The sequence below is a fragment of the Columba livia genome, chromosome 2 (genome assembly GCF_036013475.1).
Source record: "Columba livia isolate bColLiv1 breed racing homer chromosome 2, bColLiv1.pat.W.v2, whole genome shotgun sequence".
Classification (NCBI taxonomy): domain Eukaryota; kingdom Metazoa; phylum Chordata; class Aves; order Columbiformes; family Columbidae; genus Columba; species Columba livia.
This window is the reverse complement of record NC_088603.1, coordinates 89,594,672-89,621,201: the sequence shown is the minus strand read 5'-3', so window position 1 is coordinate 89,621,201 and position 26,530 is coordinate 89,594,672. Positions and strand designations below refer to the sequence as shown.

The following is a 26,530-nucleotide window of genomic DNA, read 5'->3' as shown; positions in this document are numbered from 1 at the left end:
TCTTTTCACCCACACAATGGCCTATTAAATTCATTAAATAACTGCCGTAATTTGCTTTTCTGATGAGATTTCAATAGCCCTATTAGCAGTTCATCTGTCAACCACAGCTTCTGTGAGGCTCACAGTGGTCAACACTTGAGGAAATCCTTTCTGTGAGCAACAGTTGCCTGGACAAGTGCCCCAGCAGCACCTGCACCCCAAGGTAAGCACATCTTTGCAGCTCACAGCAGAAGCTATTCCTGCCTCTGTGTTGGAAGAGCCTGCTGTGATTGCAGCCTGTTCTCACTGTCTCTGTGACTCTTCACAGCCTGTCAATTTTTCTATTGACACTTTTTTGGTTCATTACAACCTCTCTCTTTTCGGTAGGCTTGCTTCCAGAAGAGTAAAGTGCTTAGGCTCCCTCCATCCAGCAAGCGGTACATTAACTCCTCCAAAGCTGTTGTTTCAGTCTGCAACCATGATCACTTCATTACCAGTTTTATCCTTTTTATCCTTCTTTGGTTTACCTTCAAATGTTCACACAGACAGCAATATGGAACTGAACTGGGAAAACAAGTCACACATAAAATATTCAAGAAAGATGTGACAGATACTTCCCCAGTTTGTCAGCTCTGTCTGAGATTCATCATCTGGCTAATCTGTTGCAAAGTCTACTTATGTTCTGCAGGAGACTTAGTTTTTATCATCACATGGTGCAAGTAATCCATCTATTTGTGTCTGAAGGCTTTATTTAATTCTCATTCTCTTCCAAAGGAAATGCACCCTTTGTTTAATCCACAAAATTGTTAGTTGCACATTTCTGCCAAACATCTAAGTGATCCTTAGAGTTTTTTTCTTTTATTTCTGTTTTTGGAGATAATTTAATTTTCTATTACTGGTATTATTACAGGGTTCTACTACAGTTGTTTGTTTGTTGGTTTGTTTTCTGAAGGAGTAATAGTGAGAGAAGCAGGAAGAAAGGCTTGCAGCTTCTAAGCTATGCTCAAACCACAGATAAGGAGTAAACCAAATACTAAGCGACCAAGCAGTGTTTTTTATTATGCTTAGGCAACATTGACTGTTTCTTTGACAGCAAATGCTGAAAACATGCACAAACATTGTGCTTGTACAATTCCTAATTAACTGTTTCAAGTTATTTTCTCAATAGCTAAGAAATAGATGATATCTGAGTCAATTTAAAGCCCTTTGCATTATAGCTCAGAACAGGTCTGTTCAAATGATGTTAGGCTCAGTGATCTACAGCACAAACACATCGTGACAAGATTTAGTAACCAGAACCACACTGGGAGGCCGGCATGAGGTGGGTGTTGTGCTCTTCAGGTGAGGGAAAAATAAAGGTAGGGGTAAAGCATTCAAATCATAATTGCCTGAAGGCCTGGGAAAACTGGCTTTTATTTCTAATCTGCATTGTACAATGATACAAGAGGGGAAACATGTCGGAAATTGGGTACAAACTGTTTAACTCCATCTGCTTTGATCCACGGCCGTGCACATGGACTGGCAGGGGGACTGCAAAGTGACTGATAACACATTGTCTGCATCACTCTCCAGTGCTGTGCTGGAGCATCCTGTTCAAACACGTTATCTCTCCCACGGTGTTTGCAAACTGTCAAGGGTTTAGATTGCGGGATGACAATAAAACCCTGGCAGATGTATTGTTAACCTTCTCTCACCCCCCACTTCCCCCTTTTGCCCCTCCCTCTCCCCGCTTCCCACTAAGGACAGGTGATGGGGAGGAAAAGAAGGACAGAGAGAGAAGAGTTTAAAAATTAACACTGTTTTACTAATGCTACTAGTAAGAATAGAGAAAATAATACAAAATATACAAAACCAATCTTGAAAGTCTCAGCAACCGCAGAGCCGGCACCCGAAGTCCTGGATTGGACTCTGCAGCCAACTGGAGCTGGATTCAGTCTGTCACTAGGCCTCAGTTTGCAGGGACGACTAGCAAGGTCCTCTCCTAATGTCAGCCATGAGGAAAAAGAGAAAAAGGGACTAGATCCTCATGATCTCCCACTTTTATGTGAAGTATTCACGTGAATGGAATGTTATACTCCGTTGGTCAGTTTCTTGGTCACCTGTTTCTAGTTGCCCCTCTCGTGAGATGTCCATCCATGCTTATCAATAACTTCACATTCCATTGCTATGTTTACCAAAACATGTGTCTGGTTCTCCGGGAAAATGCAGTTAATATGAAGGCTTTAGCTGACAGGCAAATTCACTAAATGAGAAACTTGTTTTTTAAAAAAACCAGGACACAAAACAAATACTTAAGTAGTGGTAAGATTAATAAATTGATATGATTTCTGCATGGGCACAGCGTCATTATATATCATCACCAGGGTGACATATCTCCATGTGCAAAATCATATTGAAGTCTGTCTTGTGTTAGCTGTGACTAATGTGATCTGTTGGTTGCTCATCAACAAACCTTTAAACCTTTTAGGGTCATTTGTTATTTTTCACACACCCGTGTCTTGAATTTTGAAACAGTTTGGCAGTACAGGGGAGATCTCTGCTCCTTGTGTGGCAGCAGTAAGAGAACTTCTCTGTGAAGCAGCCAGCACACCCAAGGGTCTGGAGCACATTCATGGGGCCACAGCAGCTCTGCCTTAGCCAGCACCTGTTAGGGAAAACCTCATGATCTTGCTTTTGTGCCCAACAGAAAGATTCTGTTAAGGAAAGAATTAGTGATAAGGAGAATTATGAAAAGTAGTATGAGCCAGAAGAACTATTAGAATTATATAGACACATAGGATATGGCTTTTAGAAGGGCACTTAGTTCCCTTTTTCCAACTTGCCTGTTGTACCTCTCACACTTTAGCTCCTTTGCTTCCTGAGGAATTAAACAAATATTATTTTAATATAAAATGCAATTATTTTTTGATGACAGCAGCTTTTAAGGTAACCTACCAGGTTACAGCAGAGAAGTAAATACACATCAGATGACTTGGAGGTATAATTTCAACGTTCTGATTGATTAAACCAGCATTTTATTACTCCAGTATTAATGATAGATTCTGGGTTTAGTTTCCTTGGAAAGTTATTTACCTTTTGCAAGCCATTTGGATGAATCATTGAAGTTAGATTTGAATTATCTTTATGTTTACTAGAGACATCTTCAGTTTCTGCATCTTTTATACCCTTATTTTGAATTTTCAGCCTTTTCAGTCAAATTCAGGGAGAAAGAAAAAATAGGAAGAAACTCCATTCTGATGGGTTCCCATTTTTCCCCAGGCTGTGACCCAGCACACTCAGGAGTTAATTTGCAATGAGAAACAACTGAGAGACAGCAGCAACTAACCCTGGGATTTCTGGATGCTTTCAAGATTATAGACTGGTCACTATGCGGACACAATCCAAGAATGGAAAACGCAAGTCAGTACCAGAGTAACATCTAGCACAGCAAGTGCAGCGAAACCCTCAAGCTGATCTGTGAAGTTTAGGTCCTTTTTCTATTTTGAACAGGCTTTTTTTCTGAATAGTAGCAGAGTTATAATTTGATTTATGTAATTATAAGAGGAAACACAGCCATGACAGCTTTAAAATATATGACAGCCAGCACTTCCTCCTCCTTCACAAAAAGATTGGCTGTAATTCTGCAGTGCACTAGAGACCAGTCTGGGAGCTGAGGCTGTCCCAGATCTCCTGCTGCACTGCCTGGCTATAAACTGTTCAGGATCATGAAACACTGACAGTCTTCTTTGTAACAAACTTGAGCTAAATAAAACTGACTTGAACATTTACTATTGCTTTTAAGTATACGTATGATGAAAGGGAGGAACGGGGAAAAGTTAGATGCAGCATAGCCGAGGATGTTAATCCCACATGTATCCTGTTCATAGTCTGCAGTCACTTGGGTGGTATTTCACCGTATCGGTGTTTCTGTCCTGAAAACAAGGTTTCACAGAGTGGTTTGAAGCACTTGCTTTTAACAGCAACGGCCACAGCAGCAATGTCCTGGAGCGTGTGACCGAACACTGGCTGTCAGACTCGTTAATGGGTTGATGGAAGGAAACACACACCAGCCACTTCCCAGCTAACAAGGCGCTGGCCGTTCCTCACTCTGCTCCATCGGCCTCTCGGGTAGCAGCTTGTTTGCCAAGGATATTTTGGAGGAGGCGTGGGAGGAGGGGGAGATGCTGCTGTATGTTCAATGCAAAGCACTTGGCTGTGATAGGCTGAGGGATGTGGATTCTCTGCCTATATCTGCCGGCAGCTGCATCCTCTGCACTTTACAACTGGCACAGAGGAGCAAAGAAAGACAGTGAGAAGACAGAGGAGAAGGAAAATCCTCATCAGCTCACTGTAAGTAACATTGTTTGTCCTTAAAGCTTTGTGGTTGTTGAATTCAAGTAGGTGCCTTTGGATTAATGCAACAATTGGTTACTTAGAGGTGGAGCTCTGCTAATAAACAGACAGACTCTGCTATTTAGGGGACAATCTGGGATGCACAAAAGTGATTCTTTTCAACCTAAGTTTTCATAATGTAGTATGCATCTCTCATTTTGTTTTTGCTTGTTTTTACAGATGATGTATATAAGTTATAACTTTCTGTACATTAATACAGAATCCCAGGAGTCCCAAAGTTTATGTCTGAACAACTAAGCAGACCTTGAGAAATCCTCTGCCCAACACATTGAATACTGATATTTTCAGGATAAATTAAATGCATGACATTTTAGGGTAAGGTTTTCTTTAGAAATCACCCTCTTCCATCACTATAATAGCACCTCAGAAAGGATAATTCCTAAATCTCAGGTCTGTGCCAGTGACAGTAATGAATAAAACCAGCAACCTCTAACTGGAAAATGAAATTTTTAAATGACGTGTAGGGCCTCTAACACTTATACCTAATTCTTGGCTTGTGCAAAGGTAGAAGTACAGAGTAGATCCAGTTCATTTCACTCATGCTGAGATAAAATTAATCTTACAGTCCTTATTCAGGCAATACTCCTATTGCCAATGGTAGAAGTTGAGCTTAACTGTACAAGAGCTACAAAAACCTTCAAGTGTGTTCAACAGTGGAAAGTCCTCATGGCTTCTGTGGTGTCACTGCAGCACCATAAGCCTTCAAACTACATTATATTCTGCAACAATCAGTTGGCAGAATAGAAAGTGCACTTGTCTCATTTATTGGAAAGATACACAGTTATTACTTTTTTTTTTTTTTTTTTTTTTGAGCCAATGCAGATAAGGTGCTGTAAATGTACCTAGGCTTTCTTCCTTTCTGTATCTAATAGTAGGAGCTGCTTAAAGATTTTATGCTGTTAGCAGTTTTTTATTTTACTTCCATGAACTGGAAAACAGGCACTCATAAAATTATAATATATCGAACATACCTCTCTCATAATTTGTTCTCTTTTTCCTCTTTTTCCCCTTTATTCTCTTTTTCTTCCTCATAACGTATTTCCTGGTAATATTTAGATACCTTTTACATTTATATTTAGCTGATAGGAAAAACAGAGTCTAAAATTACAGACAATACTTTTCAAGAGGAATAATGAATAAGCTGAATGCTATCTACATAATATTTATAGTAAAGCATAAATGTATTTAATATTTAATTGTACATAAACTGCTTATATTATACTTAATATGCAATCTAAAGACTAATAGCAGCTTTTGGTAAATTCACTAAAATGAAATGTTGCCGTGTACTAATTTCTGTGCACTGAGGTAGAAGGAATAGTTTAAACAAAGCAGCAAAGGATATGCCAGCCTTAGATTGTGTTGTATCCTTGTCCTGTGACAAGCTCTAGCAAAATTATAAAGCAAAGAGTTTATAGATGAATAAGAATAAAAATCAGAAAGATACATTGATATCATATAAAGTTTAACATGATTGTTCTTGTTTTTACCTGAAGTAAAGAGCAAAACTCAATCTTCTCCAGTAAAGTAGGTAAAATTGTATTTTATCGATCAGAATGATGTTATTGGTGGATTTGAATATAGAATGTGCTTACAAAGTGGTAGAGTTTGACAGTTAGGAAGAGATAGAGGTGTGGAATACCTGAGAACGTGCAGCCTTTCTCACTCCTTATGGGCCTTCAGGAAAACAGACCACTATTAGGTACTTTAGAGAGAGGCTCAGTTTCTCTGAAATTTGCATTTCGTTTTGGAAACTCAGCCTGCAGTATTTTGCAGTTTAAGTCCCTTCAAGTTAAGTGGATATTTTGAGTACACACAGATTGTAATACTCATCCCATCAGAAAACATGGATGCTCTCAAAAAGTATTTTCATTTTAGACCCTAACTGCTGAGGTGTTAGAGACATTTTCTTAGAAAATCACATTCCGTATTTTTAAAATATACTGGCATAGATGGTACTTCTATGTGTTGTGTTGTTGAATTGTAGGTGTGTTGTGTATGCATGTGAAAGATAGAAGGGAGAAATATTCTGTACTGGTAAAGAGGTGAAGTAAATTGCATTTTTATAGTACTAACTGATAAGCATTAGAATTGTCAGATATTCGGTCTACCGGATGTGGCCTTTGCAACAAGTAATACTTTCAAGCAGATGAGGTGAGCTCTATAAGGAGCAGTCGAGGAACAGGATACAAGTAGGGATGAGAGTGTAAGTGGGTCTTGTCACTCACAGAAGAACAGATGTAAAATGGGAAGTGAAAAGGAAAATGTAGATGACCACTCTGTTCCTGCAAGGAGAATGGCTTCACAGTGTCTGGTGAGATTTGTGTGTTGTGGTAGGTAAGAAATTTTCAGGCGAAGACTTCTAGGAAAGAACATGCATGGCTACAGAAAAACAGATGTTTAGATAAATCTTAATTTCTCAGTATTGTCTTTAGGGGAAAGAAGAAAGAAATACTTTGCTTCAGATTGAAGCAGATAGATGTATTTCACTGGATGAAGCTGAACTGAAGGTTCATTAGAGGTTAACTAAAATCAGCAAATCTGCTTGCTTAAACACAGTCTTTCAAAGGGGAGATGACGCACAACGCTGCCCACCAGAACCCTCTGAGACCCATAATGACTCTTGGTAATGCGTTTCTGGCAACTTAGCAACAACATCAGAGAAAGGCCCTAATTTCCCTTTCGGAAAGACATAGAGAGGGCCAAATAAACATAATGGTGAAATAGAGATGAAATAGCAACAGGAACGGCTTTTCTCTGTGAGTCTAGAAGTCCCTCCTGTGCAGATCCCTGCTTTCCCAGTGGTTCCTGACCTACAGGAGCACCCTTCCTTCTTAAATAGCAGCTGCAGACACTCCACACAAATTCCAGATTCTCTGTTTCTAGGATGGTGTTTATCAATTATGTCTTTCTTTGGTCATGTGGCAGTACTAACTTAAATATAATGAAGCCTTGAAGGATCTCTCTTTTCTCAAAATGATGTCCTCAGTTAGAAATCCTTAGCACAAATAACTGGTACCTAAGAAATTGTCTCTTAATAACATAATATTCACACTGTGCTCAGTATAATTATTTCCTTACAAAGTGAAGATCTGAAGGTACGTGAACTGAGTATAGTAGTTCTTTACACAAGCAGTGAGAATCTTTGTTTCACTTGTCAGTTTTCTTACTAGACACCAGGAACAATATCACTCACTCGATCTGAGAGTATAAAGATTCTTGGATGCTTTTCAGTCCCTGTGGCCTCAGCCTTGTATTCACCGAGCTCTCAAAATTCAAAGGCACATACATTAAAGAAGCTGGGAGGGCCAGGATGGCAGGAGCAGGCACCCCAGCAATATGGATTTAAGTTTGCAAAGCGCTTTTCAGGCAAAGTCCAGCTCATGTCAGCTGAGCCACACATCGCTTGGGTGTGCTCAGACAATCTCTGCCGAGCTCAAAGGACACTGAGAGCTCCAGTCCACCATCTTGGAAATAGGGACAGCCCCAGACGAAGCTTCCTCACGTCCTCCTGCAGAATGCAGTACAGATCAACTCTAAGTGGATTCTAACTTAAAACTCAGTAAGAAATAAGGTTTTGTAAATGACACAGCATGTGCATTTACAGAAAAAGAGTAAAGAAGCTAAATCTTGAGGCAAGAAGGAGATAAAATGACAGGGCAGCACAGTGGATCACTGTGACAACTGTGGTTATTATAGCTTGCTATTATTGATTCTAACAGAGACACACAGGTTATTATTTCCTTAGACCTCTTCTTTGTAAGGCTGGAGGCAGCTGATTATGTGCCACATAACGGTGCCGCATCCTTGTGTCAACCAGCAGCAGTAGGGATTAAATCTATCATTTCTGAATCTTCACCAATGTGCTTCTACTGCTGTTCTGTGCTAAAGATTCAGCCTATCTGTAATCATATAATCTACATCGGGACCCAGACATCAAAGATTTAACAGTGTGACTTACTTCTGTACCATGTCCAGCTGATACTGGAGTGGAGCAGAGTGCAAGACTGCATGGGCATTGGCCTTACATGCAGCAATAAAGGAGCATGTGGTCTTTTCAAAAAGGCTATATATGTTATCTTATAAAACATCTGAACAACAGGTTTAAACCCATTATTATATTCTTTCAAAAGTGAACTTTATTTATTTCTTTTTTTTCCCCAGTGTTTTTCTAATAATAATTCCTATACTGGGATACCCATGGATGCTGCAGAGTTCCGCAAGAGAGGGAAGGAGATGGTGGACTATGTTGCAGATTACCTGGAGAAGATAGATAAAAGACAGGTCTTCCCAGATGTGGAACCAGGATATCTAAGGCCCCTCATTCCAGACTGTGCACCCCAGGATCCTGAGAGCTTTGATGATGTCTTTAAAGACATTGAGAAGATCATTATGCCAGGGGTAAGTAAAACGGATCTGTAGTGAAATGTTCAACACTGCATTTGGGTGTTCAAAGACTTTAAGGAAAGTGTAGTTTGAAGCCTGTGCAGCTGGACCTTATGAACATGAGTGTCCACACTGACTAGATTTGCGAAGGCAGGAGTCTGCTTTACATCCATAATTCAATATGATCTAACACTTTACAGATCTAATGTTTTCTGTTCTTGATAGAAATTATCAAATCATTCTTTTGCTTCATGAAAGGCTTGTTTTTGGAAATAATTGCCCTTCCACCTTTGAACTGGTTAAGGCAAATCATCATAACTTTCAGTTTCATGTAATTCTTTTGCCACTTACAAAGCACAGTAAATATTTTACAAAATGGGATTTGTGTTAGACTGCTCCACCTAAAGTGTTCCTTCAAGCTGATCTTTAAATGTTAAAATTCTCTTTGGAGACTTCTTTTTATTGCAGAGCTGACTAGGAAGGATTCTTCCCAATACTTGTTCTGTTGACTTACTGTCCAAAATGTCAGCTTCTGGTACCTTTTAAAGCAGACAGCCACTACTGAAGTATTAGTCCTGGATAGACAGTGTTGCAGACAGTGCAAAATGATGTGTCTGGCATTTATCCATTTCTGACTCTTTCTTATTTATCCACACAAGGTGTACCTTTTAAATTCTAACTTTACTCTTGTAGCCTAATGCCTGTAAATAGCCTGAAGAGGACTGGATTATTAGTAAATGTTAATGAGATCCTTTGGATCTCTGCAATAACCACTTGGGTTGCTTCTCTGGATGTAGTTAGGTGATATGATTTCTGTGTGACTAGATATGGAAACACTGCTCTGATAATGTGCTTAGTCATTGTATTAAATACCAATTCTTTTTCATTGACGAACGTAAATATTTGATGTTCACCATGACCTCATCTGTTTCCTTTGGAGCCATCCCTGCTGTCCTTTCACATGCAAAAGCTCCACTGAAGACAATGGAAATCTCACTTTTTGCAAAGATTTGTGGATGAAGTTTTAAATCCAACAGAATTAAAAGAGTATAGATTAGATGAGTGAACTATGTCCAACACACACACACAAACACTTCCATTGCTTCTCACAGGTATGACTGCTTCTCCTTTTTCATTGAAGGAAAATATTGACCATTTTTTAGTCTGTGAAGTAGAACAGAAAACATTCTGTTTTGAACACTTGAGAACATTCAGTAAAAAAATAACAGATTAAAAAAATAAGAGATGAATCACTGAAGTATTGAAAGTGAGACATTCAATTGCAAGTAAGCCATCAAGATGTCATTTTGCCTCTCAAATAGGTATCTTGATATTCTTGATATTTACATGCCCTGCGAAGAAATTTACTTTTACAAAGTGATACATTTTGAAGAAGTGTTCTATCCAAAACTTTCTTCTGTTGTGAAATGTTAGTGTTTGTGACACTAAGAACACAAGAGCATAAATCCCTGTGTTGTCTATACTAAATATTGAAGCCTCACACGAGCACAGAATCACCTACTCACGCTACTCCTTTATATGTTGATACAGAGTCTCCACCAGTGTGTATCTCCTGCAGGCTGAAAGACCATTTCCCACTGCCCCAGTCTTGACAAGCACTCCCATCATCCCTGCAAGCCTCACCACCCTCATGCTGAAGAATTTTTTTCTTATATCTAATCTAAATCTACCCTATTTCAGTGTAAAGCCATTATCTCTTGTCCTGTCACTACACACCCCTGTAAAAGTCCCTCTCCATCTTTCTTGTAGGTCCCCCTTTGGGCACTGGGTCTGCTATAAGGTCTTCCCTCAGCCTTCTCTTCTCCAGGCTGATCACATTCCTTTTCATGCAGCCCAGGATACCATTGGCTTTCTGGGCTGCAAGCACACATTGCAGGGTCATGCTGAGCTTCTCATCAGCCAACTGCCCCAAGTCCTTCTCCTGAGGGCTGGACTCAATCCCTTCTCCACCTAGCTTGTATTTGTGCTTGGGAGCCTGTAGTTGTGCTACCTCCATTACATTTTCCCATAATCTTCTTCCCATCTTTTTCATTACAAGAGTAACATTTATAGGTACATCTAGTGTTTTTCAGCTATCGTGCTTTTCTGTCATTTCACTGGGGAGTATCTTCATTTTAGAAAGGAGGAACTGGGCTTCAGACAGAATAAGTAGCATGACAGAGGTCATAAAACCTTGTTTTGCCCATAAACTGTCAGTGGCCCATAAGCGATTCTTGTTTCCATCATGTTGACTTCTTTACTGTGTTAGTTGTGTTCAGATAATCACTACTTATCGGATGAATGAAAATGTGAAAATGGTGTTCCTTCAGAGGAGCAAAGTCCAATTAATTGTGTAAAGCAATAATGCATTGTTCACTGCTGTTTTTGCCCCATAGGAGAACAGGCTTTCATGAGTGGTAAAATTTCTTCTTGGAGACTTCTTGTGAAACTAGATGTAGACCTTCAACGGGTATTCCACTAAATGACAATGGCCATAGCAGTGCTAAGTTCCTAATGTTAACACAGGGACTGAGGGAACAGCTGCTGAACTCTTATTGCCGCATTAGGAAGCCAAAATGGAAGGGATTTGCATACAAAAATATCAGTGGGAGTCACCTTTCTCTCAGACTCACTTTGTTCTCTCAAAACATATCTTCCCCTTTTTTAGAACCCCAAATGACCAAGTTTAGTTGTAATTGCAAATAGCAGTACTGAAGATGCTAATTTTCCTCACATTGGATCCATTAATCTGTGAACTTTCAGCTGATGTACCTATCCTAAGCGTGTGATAGACTCTTGCTTAGACTAAGCAAGGCACAGAAAGACAGACATCCTTGCAAGAAATCTGGGAATGTCTCTGAGTAGCATTAGAGTGGTAATTACTGACCCCAAGACACTTGTGTATCATTGTTTATCAGTAGAGGGCTGAAAAAACAAGCATCAATTATGTCATGCTCTTTGCAATATTTTACTAAGTGTGTCTGTTCCAATATGTCAAAAAAAAAAGAATTTTACAGCTGCTTCAAGCAAAGTGGAAGAGGAGGCAGGAGGAAGAACTGCAGCTGCACTTGCCCTAGGGCTTTTGGCTTTTTTTGCTTTGTGTGAGTGGTGCAATGGGAATCTGCTGTGTTTCATCAAACAAATGGCTCCCAGGAAGTAGGCAGTTTAACTTGATTAACCCAAGATGAATGTCACAAGCCTTACAGATCACAGAGGATTAGAGCTGGGGAGATGAACAGTGGGAGACCTGGCTCATTATGCATGTCAGTGAAAGTCTGTGTATGTATGGGAGTCCTTTCAGGGACCCCTGTTTATTGGGGATTTTTTAAATCTGCTTATTGTTTTCCTGTGACAAACCAAGTCTTATCCCATTTTTTTTTTTTGGGGGGGGGAGGGGGGAGGTGTGAACAAAAGTGTTTGCCACAAGTGCTCCAAAACTTTGTGACAGTAAAGAGATCCTGGCCAGCTGTAAGACCTACAGCTAAAATGTTTACAGTGTCTTGTCTTTGGATACCTAATTTGAGAAGGTTTGGTCCTAGTGACCAGTAAAATTGAAACATACCAGGTATAGGGCTAGATTAGACAGTGGAAAGTCATAGTGGATAGGAGCTGGTTTCATATGAAAGGGATAGAGACACCCAAAATGTTATACTACAGCAGATAAAGTGATATCTTATGAATTGTGTATATGAGAGTTAAGACAGTTTCTCCCTGGCACAAAATGGTTGGGCTTGAAAGAGATCTCTGGAGATCATCTAGTCCAACCCACCTGCTAAAGCAGATTCACCTAGAGCAGATGGCACAGGACTAATTGGGTTTGGAATGTCTCCAGAGAAGGAGACTATACAACCACTCTGGGCAGCCTATTCCAGTGCTCTGACACCCTCAAAGTAAAGAAGTTTCTCCTCATATTCAGATGGAACCTTCTGTGCTTCAGTCAGTGCCTGTTGCACCTCATCCTATCATTGGGCACCACTGGTCTCATCCTCTCGACACCCACGCTCGAGGTATTTATAAGCATAAATAAGATCCCCTCTCAGCCTTCTCCAGGCTGAGCAGACCCAGTTCTCTCAGTCTTTCCTTGTAAGAAAGGTGCTCCAGTCTCTTAATGGTCTTTGTAACCCGCCACTGGAATCCCTCAAGTAATTCCATGTCTTTCTTGAACTGGAGAGCCCAGAACTGGACACAGTACTCCAGATGTGGCCTCACCAGGGCAGAGTAGAGCGGGAGGATAACCTCCCTCAACCTTCTGGGTACACTTATTTTAATGCACCCCAGGATATTGCTGGCCTTCTTGGTCACGAGGGCACAGTGCTGATTCATGGTCAACCTTTTGTCCACCAGGACTCCCAGGTCCTTCTCTTCAAAACTGCTTTCCAGCAGGTCAACTCCCAACCTGTACTGGTACCTGGGGTTATTCCTCCCCAGGTGCAGGACCCTACACTTGCTCTTGTTGAATTTCAGTAGGTTCTTCTCTGTCCAGTCCTCCAGCCTGTCCAGGTCTTGCTGAATCACAGCACAGCATTCTGGTGTGCCAGCCACTCCTCCCGGTTTGGTATCACCAGCAAACTTGCTGAGGGTGCACTCAGACTCTTCATCCAGGTCATTGATGAACAGGTTGAACAAGATGGGACCCAGTACTGACTCCTGAGGAACACCACAGGCCTCCAACTAGACTCTGCACGACTGATCACAACCCTCTGGGCTCTGTCATCCAACCAGTTGTCAATCCATCTCACTGTCTACTCATCCAACCCACATTTCCTGAGCTAATACTCCATCTAGAAGCACATCCTCTAGAAGCACCTTTTTGTTTATTTGTTTTTTTGTTTTTTTGTTTTTTTTTTTTATCCTAAAACTCACCTATAATCTTGGATGTGGAAGTCAGTTTTGCCAGACATATCGTATCACATTGTTTCTACTGAACATTGCAGTTTGACAGTACATTTCCTGATGTCGGATTTTCTTGGATTGGAGCTTTGGAGAATTATCAAATATTTACTAAGTATGTCTAAAACCCTTAAAAAATTCTTAGACGTTGCATAAGATAATTCTAAATATTGCTGCTGCAAGACAATTGACTACAATTTGTGCAGTTATTCTGTTATTCTCTCATATTAGTACACATAAAGTGGAATTGTACATAAATCACAACTTGTTATAGGGAGATGATAGTTTAATTTTCTACAGAAGTTATTGGCTACTGGAATGGATTGTTTGATTTTATGGTGAGGAGATGTTTGGCCAGATTCAGTGCCTGAATTTTAGCAAATAACTCCAGAGTGGGGCCAAGAGAGTTCCATGGACCTCAGCTGCACTGAAGACACCCTTGCTAAGTCAGTCTCATGACAGAGATGAAACAACAAAGCACCAGAGTCACTGAAAGCAGAGGTTCAAGAACAGTGCCGTGCACAGAAACTCACATTGCCACTGCACATGTAATTGTTGTCTTCTAGACAGACAAATGGAGAACTCTGTTTTGGGCACTGTTGGGAGGTTTGGTGAAGAACTCTAATTTGAGTAAAAGATAGATAAAAAATTGAGAATAAGCAAGGCAAGATTTTCTGAAAAATGGGATCCTGTGTTACAGCCAGGGAGTAGAGAACTGTTAACTGGTCCAAACCTCTAATCTTTTCTGATTTTGTGACAATTTGTTTCTGCTTCCTGCATTAATTAAAAATAACAATTTTTCCCTTACTACAGGTGACTCACTGGCACAGTCCCTACTTTTTTGCCTACTTCCCCGCAGCCTCTTCCTTCCCAGCTCTTCTTGCAGATATGTTGTGTGGAGGAATAGGATGTGTGGGCTTCTCTTGGGTAAGTTTACTGGGGTATGTACTGCTATGTGGTAACGGTGCTTCACCATGGCAAGATTCTAAGCATTTCAGTAATATTCTTCAAAGAAATTATTGATAGGTAACAGTGAAGTCACAGGACTACTTTTATAGGTAAAATTGCTATGACTAGTTAAGTATTTTCACATAGACACCCTGAAGGATTCCAGTATTAAAAGGTATCACCTCTTAGAAATTTTGCCTTTGAGAAATCACCAGCATTTAGAATTAGTGGTAGCAATGCAAACTTACTGGTAATTCATGAAATGGTATGACTGTTGCCTGTCACCTGGTGTTTTTATCATCTGGTTGAATAGAAAATTGTGCTTAAAACCCCATGTTCATATGAGATTGCGTCTTCTCAAAAGAGCTTGGTAGTCGATGTAAAAAAAAATTACACAAGATGCAAATCCTAGCTTTGACATTTGATAGTAATGCTTCTATGTGAGGCCCAGTTTGATGTTTTTTTTGGTAAATATTAGAAACAACATGCACAAAATGGTCTTCAGGTCCCTAGCGGAGCTGGTAAAGTTAGTCAGCTAGTCTCTTCCTCTATAGTCAAAAGACAGAAAGTTCTTGCTCTTGTGGATCTTATGCGTCTTCATGGTCAGGTGAGGTTACTCCCTCTGTTCTTTTTTTCGACACAGGCTGCAAGTCCAGCTTGCACAGAGCTGGAGACTGTCATGATGGATTGGCTAGGGAAGATGATTAATTTGCCTGAAGAATTTTTAGCTGGGAAAGATGGCCAAGGTGGAGGAGTCATCCAGGTAAGGGGGGGAAATGAAAAAACAATACAGGGTGAGTTCGTAGATTGGAGGATTCTGTAAAACCTTAATACCAAGACACTAATAGAGGAAAGGTGTATTTTTTTCTGCCACATGGGTTCCTTTCAGATTTTCAGAAAGATTGATAACCTGCTAGAGTGTTCATAGGTAGGTAGGATCATTGATGAAAGTAATGGTTTTCTTTTCAGAGCAGCTGAATTATGAAACACTACTCTTTGTGAAGAATTGTTAGTAGATAACTGAACATCACAATTTGGGCTTAAAATTAAAATCATAATGTTGAAAAGGATGTAGGAAGGAAACTTTGATTTGTTAAACAAGTGAAGTGAGCTCATACCAACAATGTGCAGCAATGTTTCGTGGCTGAAAACAAATAAAAGCTTCTCAGCTAGAAATATGTCTGAAGATTTTGAGTACAGCATCATGAAAAGTGGTTACAAAGGCTTCCATGAAGCCACCTTAGACATGTTCAGTTGTTTACTTCAGTCAGTTTCCAAAAGAGACATCCTTTTTTTCAGAAAGAAGTGTCAGAGATCAAGCAATGGATAAGAACATAGGAGATAATCTTCTATTAGTAGAAATAAGAGAATGTGATAGAAAGTCCATCAGTTTTTGTCAAAGAAGTTGAAATTATTTTAACAAGTTTTCCTTCTATAACAAAATGAAATATTGGAATATTAAAATGAAGAGCTGTTTAAAATACAAAACCAAACAGTTCTATCAGTAGATAATACAATTTTCAGACTATGGTGTAGTATCTGAAATAGAACATTACCCTCAAACTTTGATGTTGAATGCTTAATGAAAGCCTACAATGACTGAACAGAGGATCTGTAGGATAACAAATATATCATCAATGGGCAAACTTGCATGCATAATGAAGCTATGTTGTTTATCAACCATAGCTCCACTAGCACATGGTCTTTCTGCAGACTCTGGTCACAGCTTTTAATCTAACTACAACAGATATTTACTATGAAAAAGGCTGAATTTTAAGCAATTGTTCTGTGCTCCTTTGGTAATCACTGGAGTCTGGTCATAAGAGAACAAGGCACAATCCATTTTATCCTAAGGTAGGCTTCTAAAATGCATCTGAATTTCATGCTAGAAGTGGGGGTTCCTTTCTTCGATACCAGCTGTAAATGCCTACAGCATATCCCAGTGAATTCTTCCCAACATCTTCACAGGCAAGCATGAATTTAACCCAACTGCTCTGATCCTCCCAGGTGGAACTGCACATACACCAGTGTATTTCCAGAATAACTCTATACTCATCTGCTTGCTCTATCAGAATCTTTTTCATTACACTTACTAGGAACTGGGTTATGCTCAAGAAATCAAGCTTTTGTCATGCATCTCCACAGTATTTCTTTTGTACCAGTGAAAGCAAGCAATTATGCCCGATGGTTATCAGCAGGAAATATTGCCCTTCCAGGCTGACAATGCTGGATTGCTCATAATTTTCATCAAAAAACAGTCAGTTTCAAGAATCAAAAGTGGGCTCTGTGTTCCTGCTTACAATTAAGTAATTTGTGCTGCAGATTGTCTTGTCTTGCTCTTGAAGCAATAACAACACAAATAAGAGAGCATGAGGCAAAGACGACATGAGCATGTGAAAGTAACAGTCATTCTCTTGGTAAATGCCAAGTAATTATCATGGTATCGGGTAAAACCAAGCCTGTGAAAATTGGCTCTTAATTACATTTGAAAGCCTATGTCACTATGAAGCACATTGTTGTTGTGTGCAGGATGACACTTGAAAATGGCAAAAGATGAAAGAAAATTTCAGTTCAGAGTGCAGGTGGACATGAACATCAGCTCTGGCTGCTATTTCTTCCACTTCTTGAGCCTGCTTGCCATGGCAACCTTTGTTTGCTTGCGGTAAAAGGAAAGGTATCATTAATCTTCACTTAATGTAGAATACAGCATTCAAGAGGAGAAAAAACAGCTTTTAAAAGTAAGTGAGAAAACAACTTTCTTCCTGAAGCTTGTGCCCTGCTGTTCATTCTAGACAAACTGCTGAAAGGTGTACCTCCACATATTAAAGAGTTTTCTTGTTCTGCAAAGAAAAAGTATTTTAAGGGTGAAGCAAAATGAGACTCAGCCTATCTTGGGCCTGGCAAAAGCCATTGCTGATGCATCTTTCTTGTCAGATAGCCAACAGCCTTTAGGTTGTGTCCCAGTTCTGGATCAGGAGGCAACAGGCCCTTTCTTGTTCATCTTCATGTCTGTGTGAGGAAATTCCTACAAGAACTGTCGCATACATGAACTGCGCACCAGCCTGGGTGAACAGCCAGGATCCCAGGACATCTCGTGGCTCGCCTCAGAAGGCTGAGGCTGTTCTAGGTCATTTTCTCACCCAGCCAGGCAGTCTCCAGAATAGAAGCTTAAATTTCCAGATCTCAAATTAATGCCTTAACTTTTGGAATTTCCTACAGTCATTTAATTTTATCTATTTGCATGCACTGCTTCAATATAGGTATTCCTTACATGTTCTGGAAAGACTCTACCAGTTTTACAGGGCCTTATCATTAAACAAAAACAAAACAATATATATATATGTCTATCTTTGAAAGACTTTTATGTGTCCCCTTAAAGATATTTGTTAATAAAAGTATTAATTAGTCTTAAACACAAGGGTGATAAAATGATCTTTCATGTAAAGAAACCAGGTTTAAGAGGTTGCTTTGAGTGATTTGCCTGACACAAGATGGATTTAGGTCTTGCACACAGGCTTTATGTTGCCCAACTTCATTATGAGGACATACAACTTACCTGAAAACCTATATGAGCATCTCAATAAGTTCCAGTGGTTTGCACAAATGAAAAGTATTGCCAGCTGTTGAACTGCTGGAAAGGGGATTATTTCAGGCAACATTGTCTGAGAGTATATGGCCATTATACAGGTCTTCTGATTATGCAGAGTTCTTTAGAAGGTTATATACTGCTTGGAAAACAAAACAAAACAGGAAAAAAATCCCAGCTTCACAGAAGAGAAGAGATGTTCTTTGCTGTAAAACATTCCTCACACTTGCTGGACACCCAGGACCTGAGTCATTATATTCTAGTCACTGGACTGTCAGGCAGCAGAGGAATTTTTTTTCACTGTTACTTAGATAATCTTGTGCTGAGCATGGTGGAAATTGTTTTACTAACATGGACATGATGAGAGAAGTTTCTCATCAGCAAACTTACACTGTGTGAGATTCCTCTCACATTTTGTCAGATAAAGTTGAACATGCAAGAAGGTACATGTAGAAGAACCATTTATCTCAGTCTAGAATATTAGCTCAAAATAGATGGAATTATTGCTTTTTGGATATGCTTATCTCTCTGCACTGAATACCAAGGGACCTTAAACAATTATTTTACCTCAGATATTTAACTTTTTAGATAGATACAGTAAGATGAATCAGATCTTGGAAGTTCCTTATGTGTAAGATGAATATAATTCTGTGCATATACTCTTGCATCATGAGTTTCGAGAACTACAGTCAGGCATGATTTCTCAATATTCTGATGGGTATTCTAAGTATCTGGCTACAGACCATATGCAGAATAAGATTAAAGTGGGAGACTACCAAATTATCTTTTCTGTAGTTAATGGACAGAATTTCCTTCACCCCTTGCCTCCACAAGGAAGTTCTACCTTACTGGACCCAAGAGGGATATTTGTTTTGCTGTACTATTCTGCACCTCTACCATTTGCTTCAGTTGCCATAATGCTGTATGCAGCAGCAGTAGCTATAAAAAAATGCACAAAACTGTCTCTAGATTGTCTTTGTGCTCTGATGTAGACCCTGGGGTCTACAGTCCTCAAGTTCCACACCACGGGAAAGGCAGATAAAATACATTTGTCACATTTTTTAATGTTTAGGGACTGTCCTTTTTCCTACTTTGTTCATGATGCTGTTGAATTTCAGCTGCATTGAGTTCACTCACTGTTGAGATGCTGACGTGTGTGAGGGCAGCTTTGTCTCATATAAATAGATAGGGTCACTGCAGTATTAGGAGAAAATATGACTTCACTGGGATCATTCTCATGTATGAAATCTGTAGGATCAGGCCCACATGAGGGAGAAATAGGACTTGCCGAGTATTTGAACATTTGTTGTACTTAGTGAGTTTACACAGGTTTTCAACAGAGGGAGAATAGCACTTTGGTACAAGATAAGAAACTTCACTCCAAAAATAGCTTGTTGACACTGGGGATATTTCTGAGACGTACTTATTAATATAAGCAACTGTATTCATTGCACTGTTAGGTGCCTGGCAGAGGAAGATTCACATGACAGTTGTTCAAATTTCAAAGTACTTAAAAACTCTGTCTTTTGTATGAACACCCAAAATCATTGAAATTTATGCACATGTGTTTACAAACTATTACTTATAGTTTAAAAGAACAAGATAGAGCTTGTTTCTGGTCTAGAGGAAAACCTTAAAAAGAACTTGTGGGAACATTGGGAACATGTATTGTCTTGTGAAATTTACAGATCAATTGATACAAAAAAATCATCTTTTTGTTGTCACAGAGTATCCAAGATACAATTTAAACTCATATTTTGTGAGACAAAGTGCAATTTAGAAAGAGTGTGTGACCGTTCTTTTCACCTGTGTGTTTTTGATGAAGAAAACACACATAACTAAGACTTTGAAATAGTTAGACATATTTAATCATAACATTTTTGCCTTTCAGTGTTTTTTTTTTTTTTTTTTTTCACTTTTAGCCACAATAATTGACTTGCTCAGGGCAATTTTAAATATTAAATAAGTGTTATAATTTTGTGTGTTGCTTGACAGGAATGAGTTGACAGTCAAATTCTGATTGAAGTTAAATGTGCAGAAATTCAGAGTAACAGAAATCAACAGTTACTCTGCCATGGTTACTGGTTAACAAATGATTAATTGCTGTGTTGAGAACCTTTTCACATATGTTTTAGTCTGTGAGTTCAGCTTTCTAGCACTGATTGCAAAGCTGTTGCCTAAACTGAACAAGCACAGAGATTAAAGAGAGCAGACAGAGGCATCAGGAAGGAGAGCAAGATCAAACATTCTTCCCTTGCTGTCACATATATCCTTAAGAAACATGAGATTGCATGGTTTCTCCTATGTAGTTTCTGCTAACAACTTTGCAGGTTCATACAGAAGAAAGTGTTGCCTTTCTTCTGGAATATCTTCCTTTTTAACCATCCTTCATTTGTCCTACAGGGAAGTGCAAGCGAGGCCACCCTGATTTCACTGCTTGCTGCAAGGACAAAAACCATCAGACTGGTACAGTCAGAAAAGCCTGAGCTAACAGAAGCTGACATCATGGGCAGGCTGGTGGCCTATGCATCTGATCAGGTGAGTACCTCTCAAAACCATGGAGATATGGGGTCTATACTTAACCATTTCAGCCATCTCAACAGGACGGTGAATTAAGTATAAACTCTTTGTGTTGGTGACTGATTGGTTTTGCTTGTTTAAATCTTACTGTACATCATAAGTAGGCTGGAACCTCATCTGTGCTACCATAATACAAAGAACCAATATCCAGAGGTCGGTGTTATGGAAGCACTGATTCTGTATAGAAAGAGCTAGTTTGAAGTAAATAAAGATACTTGAGTAAGGTTTTAAAATTCAATTGTCTTGAGTAAGTCTAGACCATCTTTTGTTACATCTAGGCTTGTGTGTCTGTGTGTGCATATGTTATCTATTAAGCTAAGCTATCTTGAAAGAAAAAAGAAAACATAATCCTTGATTTCTGATTGTGAGTGGTATTTAGCAGACTGAGATAGGGTAAATTCTCAGCAGGCCAGGACCATGAGAGGCTTTCACTGTTAATGAAAGCAAATTTTAGTTCTGTAAGTTCTGCAACTTTTACATTTCTGACTGTCTAATCCTACTGAAGAGCCAAGCAATGTTCCTTCTCTTCATAGCTGTGACATTTTCTTATCTAAATGTCAATGAGATAGAAGAAATTTCCTTAATACGTGATGTTTCATTTAAAATAATATCTGATTCTGCATAAAAAAATGGCCAAATTTCAGGCTTACCTTGATTTACTATTTTACCTTGATTTACTATTTTACAGATGGTAAAGGCTTTGACACTGTACCCCACAGCATTCTCCTGGAGAAGCTGGCAGTTCATGGCCTGGATAGATAAAGAACTGGCTGGATGGTGGGCCTCAAAGAGTTGCAGTGAAGGGAGCCAAATCCAGTTGGTGGCTGCTCACAAGTGGTGTTCCCCAGGGCTCAGTATTGGGGCCAGTTCTGTTTAATATCTTTATCAATGATCTGGATAAGGGCATTGAGTGCACACTTTGTAAGTTCGCAGATGACACCAAATTGGGTGTGAGTGTTGATCTGCTAGAGAGTAGGAAGGCTCTACAGAGGGATCTGAACCAGCTGGATCATTTGGCTGAGGTCAGTTGTATGAAGTTTAACAAGGCCAAGTGCTGCATCCTGCACATGGGTCACAACAATCCCAGGCAGCGCTACAGGCTCAGAGAAGAACGTCTGGAAAGCTGCCTGGCAAAAAGTATCTGGGGGTGTTGATTGACAGCTGGCTGAATATGAGGCAGCAGTGTGTCCAGGTGGCCAAAAAGGCCAACAGCATCCTGGCTTGTATCAGGAATAGTGTGGCCAGCAGGACCAGAGAAGTGATTGTACCACTCTACTCAGCCCTTGTGAGGCTGCACCTTGAATCCTGTGTTCAGTTTTAGGCCCTCACTACAGGAAAGACATTGAGGTGCTGGAGAGAGTTCAGAGGAGGGTGACAAAGCTGTTGAGAGGTCTGGAACACAAGTCTGACGAGGAGCAGCTGAGGGAGCTGGAGCTGTTTAGCCTGGAGAAAAGGAGGCTGAGGGGAGACCTTATCGCTGTCTACAACTACCTGAAAGGAGGTTGTAGCATGGAGGGTGTTGGTCTCTTCTCCTGAGTGACAAGTGATGGGATGAGAGCAAATGGCCTCAAATTGTGCCAGGGGAGGTTTAGATTGGATATTAGGAAAACGTTCTTCAGGGAAAGGGTTGTCAGGCATTGGAACAGGCTGCCCAGGGAAGTGGTGGAGTCACCACACCTGGAGGTGTTTAAAAGGCATTTAGATGAGGTTCTTAGGGACACGGTTTAGTGTTGTATGGTTGGACATGGTGATCCTAAGGGTCTCTTCCAACTATAAAGGTTCTACCAGCACTGAAGAACAAATTAAAAGTGAACTAGTTCTTTGCTGATGGGAAGACGGGCTGCCATTGTAGAGTGAAAAGAGTCAGGATAAGAAAATATAGAAAATATGAGGAAAGATAACTGTTTTCAAAAGGCATAAAGGATATTTGTCTTTTTTTTTTTTTTTTTTTTTTTTTTAATCTGTGACCTAAAGGTCTGTGTTGCGCAGACTGAGAGTCCCAGAGCTCAGGCTCTGACCCATTGATGCACAAAGCCCTTTAATCATTTTCATTTTTTTGTCCCATGTAAGTAGCTGACCTGAAATGAGGACAGACAGGCCTTCCTATCCACTGAAGGTCAGACAATCTTATGTTTACAGGAGGATTTGCCTTAAGATATTGCTGACCTTTTGAAGCAGATTGTTGCAGAGCTCACCGGTCCTTCTGCATTAAGAACAGACCTGTGTGACTCATAAGCAGTAATCCTCAAATGGAAGTAAGCTTAAGCCATTCTCTGGGAGAGAAAACCATGCACTGACAGAGCACAACACTGCAAGAATATGTTAGGAGGGAGGTAAATAGTTGGCTGGTAGGGAGACCCAGAGCGGAAAGTTGAACTCATATCTTGGGAGATTATTTTAACCTATCGGCATTTTGGGAAAATCTTTATCCCATTGAAATGATTTTGCTGTATGTTAATGAGCACAGAGCAGGACTGGCAACAAAGCTTTCCCCAATAACTACTTGGGCATTTGGGGACAACAGAAGAGGATCTCTGTTGGTTTTGGCACCTGGGCTACCCTGGCTGAGGCTTCTCTTGCAAAGGACACTCAATACGAGCTGAGAGAAACATCCAGTTACTACTGACAGGAGACACCTGACTGTTTGGGACCAGGACAGAAGTCAGGGTAGCTTTTTGATATTCTCAAATTTTCTCAGGCCATTTCCTTTATCAGTCTTTTTTTGACATGTTTATTTGGCTACTTTAAGCAGCTACCCACTCATTTCAATGATTTCTGCTTGGTTCCTTGCTCTTCTTGAGGGTGATGGGAGATTCCTGAGTATTTTTATGAGCACCAGGAACTCTGTGCAACATCAGGTCACCGAAGATTTGTTCTAATGCAAAAGCATCTTGGCAGTTTTAACCTGAAGCTTGTGAATGGCTGTAGTTACCAGAGAGCCTTAGTATGATTTTGGAGACTTGAGGAAGGAATTCCAAGGTTCTGACTGGCTAACCTCAGTGTAATATTATAGTTTGTTAATTCTAATTCTTGTATAAATCAGTTATAAAATACCTCTTTCCATTGTACAGTTGAATGAAGTTTGGTATGGTACATACATTGTTTTTCACTTCAAAAGCAGTTAGTTTCATTTCAGCTCTAGACTTCTATACTTTCTCAAGCTGGTGCCTAATTAGTTTGGCAAAGTACTTTCACAAAAGGCCCTGCTGAGATACAAGTTAGTAGTCAATTTGCCTTTAAAACACATAATTCCAGGGATATGTAAAAACTGAAAGGCAGAAACTTTATCTTCATCTGGCAGAAACTTTATTTTCTTCAACCTGTGTTTTGGCTCAATATATTCCATGATTCTGGGCTAAGTTAGAATGGAATTATTAAGTGCTCTTGTATGTATTCGCAAGAACCTACATGGGTAGGAGGACAGCGATTATGAATGAGAGTTGTCATCATATGAAAATATGGGGAATTTATCTCTTTCAAATTGAGTATGATTAAGGAAATTGTAGAAGGTGGAAGGTAAAATAGCTCTTTTTTGTTTGGTTTTAGTCATACTCTCCAGGGGATTATTTTGTGGCTATGCATACCTTTCACTGTTAATAGAGTTCTTGAGTTACTATAGTATTGTACTTCAGAATTTCATAATAATATATTAGCGACATTTTGGTTTTTATTTACTGACACGTAGTTTATGTTATAAAAAGTATTATTTAAGGACAGTTCAAGTAAGATGAGTTGTAAATCAAATAACATATTGGGAATGATCCTTAATTGCCTACCAATATGCATCAATGACTCAACCACAATCTAAAAAAACAGTAACATAAGAAAGTATCTCTGTGTATAATATACCATGATGTATATTCTTTTAGGGTTCAGCAATGCGGTACACCATAAAAATATGTTAGTGAGCAAATGAATACTTATTAGGCAAGCTGACTGTCTGCATTGCTTTTGATTGAATTGGAGACAAATCCTGAAGCTCTTAATCAATGCTGACTAAGTGTGAACATGTTAATTAAAGCTTTAACTAAAGTTAATTGAACTTTTGTGTGAATGATGCCATGGCAATGGTTTCAAGAATACTTCAGGATTTCTATTATTCTATTAGTGTATTTGTGTGAGTGTGTGTGTGTATGTATGCATATATATGTATTTGTACTTGTCTCCACCTGTCTGTCTGTTTATCTGTAGGAAAGAGGGAGATGTATGTATCTGTTACGTACCAGCAACAGTCCCCGGTTCTGAAGTTTTTGTTTCATTTGAAAGAAATTATGTTTTCTTTTCAAATCCAAATTAACTTCTTACTTTCTAATAAAATATATTTGTCTTAAAACCTTCCTTTTAGGCTCATTCGTCAGTGGAAAGGGCGGCATTAATTGCTGGTGTGAAGATTAAAAATGTTTCTTCTGATGATAAATTCAGTGTTCGTGGTTCAGCCCTAAAGAAAGTTTTGGACGAAGACAAAGCTTCAGGTCTTATCCCCTTCTTTGTGAGTACTGGATTTTAATTAATCAGTGGATTTATTGCTTCTGACAAGCTACATGAGTAGATGATCTCATCCCTAACGGAGGGGTCTATAGGCAGCCTAGCTTGAATGCTAGGACAGGTTCCATGAGTGTTCTTCACACAACTTTCTGTGCAGTATAAGCACCTGATTTAAGCAGCTGGTTGCACTTCTTAGCAAAAATGTTATATAGACAGTTGAATAAATGCAGGTGAATTTTGCAATGTTATAATTTCCTAACACTACAGTTCTGAACTGCCCCTTTTACACATGTATATTTTTCTTTTTCAGGTTCAAACTTATTTACACATAAAACAAGTTTAAAGGACATAAATTAAATGATGGTATCTCAAAATTAGGTATTTTCTATAAAAAATAGTTTTTACTCCTCACTACTTCAGCAAATAAATCAACCTCCATGACACACTCCAAATACCAGTAAGATCAGACTTTGTCACACAGGCATTTGTCAGTACGTGACTTATCTCTAACAGGTGAAAGGCTGTGAAAGTTTTAAGGTGTCATCATTTCTTGTTATCTGTCTGCTTTCCAGAGACTCCTGCTTCCACAGCAGTCCAGCAAAAGCAAAAGGTGATATCTCAGTAGGTAAAGCTCATAGTACCCCAGTTTCTGACACAGAACAGTGCTTGATTGGATAAAATTCTGAAGTTTAGTTCTAAGTACCTATCATAAATACCTGATTGAAAATAATATTTGCTTATTCATCAGATCAACTCCTCCTGTCAGTTTAAAACACCATCTTATTATTTCAAGTTAAAGCAAGATTTTACCATTTGTTCTTTTCATGGAGTAAGTAACCTCTGCTGTGTTTTTATACATCATCAACAAAAGTTTTTGCTCATTTCCAAGCATTATGCCTCTACAAATCTTGATATAGACCACAATCTGTATAGATCTATAAAGGGGTATAATATGCTTCCAATTATATGCTTTTACTAGGCTCCACTAAAGAAAAAATAGAAGGAAAAACCTCCTATTTTACAAACCATGAACTTTAGAATTGGGATTTTTAAAGAGTCAAAAATATGTCACAATTTTTTCAGAAAAATCATGTCTGATGGCCATTTATTCTTTTCTTTCATGCAGTAACATTTTGAAAAGGGCTAATGTGACTTAAATTTCTATTAACTGTTTTCCAGAAGAATTAGCAGATTAAGCTCACTTATAGTCATGGATAAATGTCAAATAGGAAGCTTAAATTTCACCAAGTTCTTTTGAAAATTTTTTTCTCTTAGCATTATTAA

General features: G+C 39.2%; 1 protein-coding gene across 6 annotated transcripts in view; it reads left to right on the top strand.

Annotated features, from left to right (window-relative positions):
* Window positions 1-26,530, top strand: part of LOC102098903 (aromatic-L-amino-acid decarboxylase) — a 72,195-nt gene that overhangs the window by 6,001 nt on the left and 39,664 nt on the right. For 2 of the 6 annotated variants that reach the window (XM_065052765.1, XM_065052764.1), the window contains exons 1-6: window positions 3,411-4,308; window positions 8,536-8,772; window positions 14,461-14,574; window positions 15,239-15,358; window positions 20,585-20,719; window positions 25,107-25,250. In XM_065052765.1, the coding sequence (XP_064908837.1) occupies window positions 4,189-4,308; window positions 8,536-8,772; window positions 14,461-14,574; window positions 15,239-15,358; window positions 20,585-20,719; window positions 25,107-25,250 (870 nt within the window). In that variant the 5' untranslated portion in view covers window positions 3,411-4,188. Of the gene's footprint in view, window positions 1-3,237; window positions 3,379-3,410; window positions 4,309-4,526; window positions 4,687-8,535; window positions 8,773-14,460; window positions 14,575-15,238; window positions 15,359-20,584; window positions 20,720-25,106; window positions 25,251-26,530 lie in introns of those variants that run through there. The other 4 variants (XM_065052762.1, XM_065052761.1, XM_005507503.3 and 1 more) reach the window with 4 other exon arrangements.